Here is a 3628-nt window from a genome sequence, read left to right on the forward strand (position 1 = left end):
GATTAATGATAGTGAACAACTTGTCGCTATCATAGTCTCGAAAGGTTACTTTCATCACATCACATGTTCATAGCAATATTTATGCGATATACACTACGTGCCAATTTGATATGCAAATGTCTGTAATTTTGAAGAACAACTTGTCGCTATCACAGTCCCAAATGAGTACTTTTATCACAACACATGTTCATAGCCATTGTTACATTATATTTCCACCAGTTTTACGCGGAGTGGTGTAAAACTCGGCGAAAAACGCGATATTCGCGCCGCTATGCAGTAGTCGTGAAATATGTTTTTCACCAGTGTTTTCCTTATCACTAGGGTGAAACTCCGTTGTATATGCGATATAGTTTCAGCCTGATTCTCATTAATCTCCGAAAATAACACATATTCGCATATCAAATTGACACGCGCTGTAAATTGAGTATTATTTCTTATCAAGTGTTGGAGGAATACATGTTTGCTCTCCTCAGCCCAGCTCGGGAGTTTACATACGAACTGGCTAATACACTCAAAAACTTCCATATCGTCACCAACGACGTAGTTGACCATGTGCATATTTCTATGTGAGTACGGAAATTTCTCCCTTAGTGAACCCACTACCCCCTCACTTGAAAATAATAGCAGCCTGGAGTTGCGTGATAGCCTTTTGCCGCAACGCCCGAACCTCGAACTGCTTTCTCGAGGTTGTTCTTATCTCGCGAAGATACGCTGCTATGTCGATCGAATTAGACCTGGTCCAATGTGAGAGGAAAATATGCACATGTTCAACTACATATGAAAATTTCGAGGAAATTTTGAGCATTTCTACCCTAATTCCTATATAAACTCCTGAGCTCAGCTGATGAAAGCGACCTAATCCAACAACCCTATAAGCAAACAATAGCTAGCTACTAGAGAGTTGGAATATATCTGTTTGATTTCCTCAGTTGAGTTTAGGTGTTTCCTCACTGAATATCCAAAGTTGAATGCGAATTCAGGTAGAAGTGTACAGAAACCAATGAGAATTCCCACAATTTCCATATTGTCACCAACACATGTAGTTGACCATATGCCCATTCCCTCGCCACTGTAGCTGTCACAGTGTTGAGATATAGTTCCGGGAATTTCCCTTACTACGTTATGAAGTTTCACACACGACACAGACTAGAGCTGTGCAAAAAAGAACAACAGCAATTCCTCAAAAATTTGATAATACAATTGAAACACGTAGTTGACTTCGTGCATATTTTCAAACACCCAATTGTCGGCGACCACTACACTATGAGTTAGCGACCATCACTGATCTCAAGGACGTTTTAACACGCGTATAAACAGTCAGCTTCATTCCACACTACATATCATTATAATACATTCCTGCCTTCCTCAAAAACTGAGTGTACCCAAGGATCGAACCCGCGCCCTTCCGCAATGGCTTCTACAGCACGAGCGCTCCCCCACTCCACCAAATCTCCCCACTATTACTTCAACGCATCATCTAAGCCCAGCAGCCACTCATCCAAAGAGCAATCCTCTTCCACCAACTCTAACACCTACCCCCACAAATTACCCCATACACCACCACTTCCAAGCAACCTCACTTGTGCGCCTAATTCCGAATTCGATTTTTCTTTATGCTCATCTACAACTCCCGTAGAATTCGCGCTCGCTGTGGCAGACTTATTCCCAGCGAGCCACTCCTGAGCCTAAAACACATACGTATTCGCATATTTTTTATAATGACAAAATTATTCTCGTCAGCGGAGTTTCACCCGTTTCACGTGAAGTGGCGTAATACTCTGTGAAAAACGCGATACTCGCGGTGATATGCAGTAGTCGTGAAATATGTTTTTCACCATATACCACTAGGGTGGTGAAACTCCAGTGATACTAGATGATAAAACTCAGCAGTTGAATGTTTGTGAACAGCAGCCTCAACAACCAGTGAGAAAACCAAACCCCACGGAGTACAATGCAACTAGGGCGCAACTCTTTGGATTCTGAAGCTACTATAAGCATATGTAGAAAAACCAATGAGAATTTCCTCAGAATTTCCATATTGGCATTATTCACGTTAGTGATGGTAGATTATACGACTACCAATGTGTTGAATTTTTGAAAATTATCAACATCAGCCTCAACGAGCAGTAGAGCAACCAAACCCCACGGAGAGTACGGGTCGATAGATGAGGGATAGTAGCGATACAACTACTATATATTACAGGCCTCGATTAACTCCTCGGGGGGTCCTACCTCCATAAGGAAAATTTTTCCGGGAAGTAATTTATTGTTGGTGAGTTCCGCGCTGATCTTGCACGAGGACTGCATTCCTTCGTGATTTTAATAGGGAAATTGTCTCCGCGAAAAATTTAAGAAATTTCATCTCTGTGAAACAATTGCGGAAATTTCCGATACCTAAATGTTTTAATCAAGTTTCACCCTAGTGATATGAAAAACACTAGCGAAAAATATATATTTCACGACTACTGCATAGCGCCGCGAATATCGCCATTCACGTAAAACGGGTGAAACTCCAATCATCAACACTACAGTACTTATCAAATTTGATATGTGTATGTTGAAAATAATAAGAATCGATTTGAAACCATCCCACTCCACTACTCCCATCAGCACTTAACACTACTTCTTTAACCGCAATAGCCGCAGTCTCCCTTGCCAAATTATACTCCCGAGTTTTCTCGATTAACTCCGTCGTGCGATCTTCCACCTACATGGAAAATCTTTCCGGAATATAATTAATCTTTTATTATTTTTTATAATTCTTCTTGCATTGTTCTCGTTCCCTTAGTTTTTTTTGTAGAAAAACTAATACCAATATGAGGAAAAATTTTACGATTTTTTCCGCAAAATTACCCCCTGAGTTAATTTCCATAGCGAGATGCCCTCAACCAACCGTAACTTCTACAACAATACCACCTCTTGTAAACGTAGTCTAACTGCATACGCAGCCTGCTGACGTCCACTCGCAGTAGTAGTAGCTGATCCCGTCGGACCGGTTACCTGAGCTCGAGAAACTCAACTACAGTGTTTGAGTAGGAATATATGTAATCGCTCTCTTTGGGAGTTTCCAAAGCTAATTATAGCAGTTCATGTAGAAGTGTACAGAAACCAATGAAAAATTTCCGAAAATTTCATCGGAATTTTTATGTGTCACCACCCATGTGCATACAGTGGGTGCCAATTTGATATGCAAATGTGGAAAAATATGTGTTATTTTCCGAGATTAATTATAGTGAACAACTTGTCGCTATCACAGTCCCAAACGGTTACTTTTATCACATCACATGTTCATAGTAATACTCACACTACTTATGCGATATATAATTTCAAATCGATTCTTATTAATTTTCAACATATACATATAAAATTGATACGTACTGTATTTTCTCACTACCTGGCAAGTCTTCCCACCCGATTGGGCGCCCACTCCACCACCAGATGTGTTAAAAGGGCTTATCTGAGATCGGAAAAAAACTCATAGGAAAACCGGAAAATTCATATTTACCGTTTGTGGTTGCGGTTGAGCTCCTGTACTGTACACTGGAGGGTCCGCGGAAAAGGTACCTCGATTTGCAAACGAATATTCACTGGAGTTTCACCCGTTTAACGTGAAGTGGTGTAATACTCC

At 40.7% G+C, this 3628-nt stretch overlaps 1 protein-coding gene across 1 annotated transcript in view; it reads right to left on the reverse strand.

Annotated features, from left to right (window-relative positions):
• Positions 1 to 607: 607 nt before the first annotated feature.
• Positions 608 to 3628, reverse strand: part of Pmar_PMAR024688 (conserved hypothetical protein) — a gene marked incomplete at both ends in the record, with an annotated part of 5428 nt that continues 2407 nt past the window's right edge. Inside the window, 6 exons of the mRNA XM_002764484.1 lie at positions 608 to 734; positions 1465 to 1532; positions 1581 to 1685; positions 2624 to 2707; positions 2917 to 3000; positions 3395 to 3457. Coding sequence (XP_002764530.1) covers positions 608 to 734; positions 1465 to 1532; positions 1581 to 1685; positions 2624 to 2707; positions 2917 to 3000; positions 3395 to 3457 — 531 coding nt within the window. The remainder of the gene's footprint in view (positions 735 to 1464; positions 1533 to 1580; positions 1686 to 2623; positions 2708 to 2916; positions 3001 to 3394; positions 3458 to 3628) is intronic.

Source organism: Perkinsus marinus, assembly GCF_000006405.1.
Source record: "Perkinsus marinus ATCC 50983 genomic scaffold scf_1104296977064, whole genome shotgun sequence".
In the NCBI taxonomy this organism is placed as follows: domain Eukaryota; phylum Perkinsozoa; order Perkinsida; family Perkinsidae; genus Perkinsus; species Perkinsus marinus.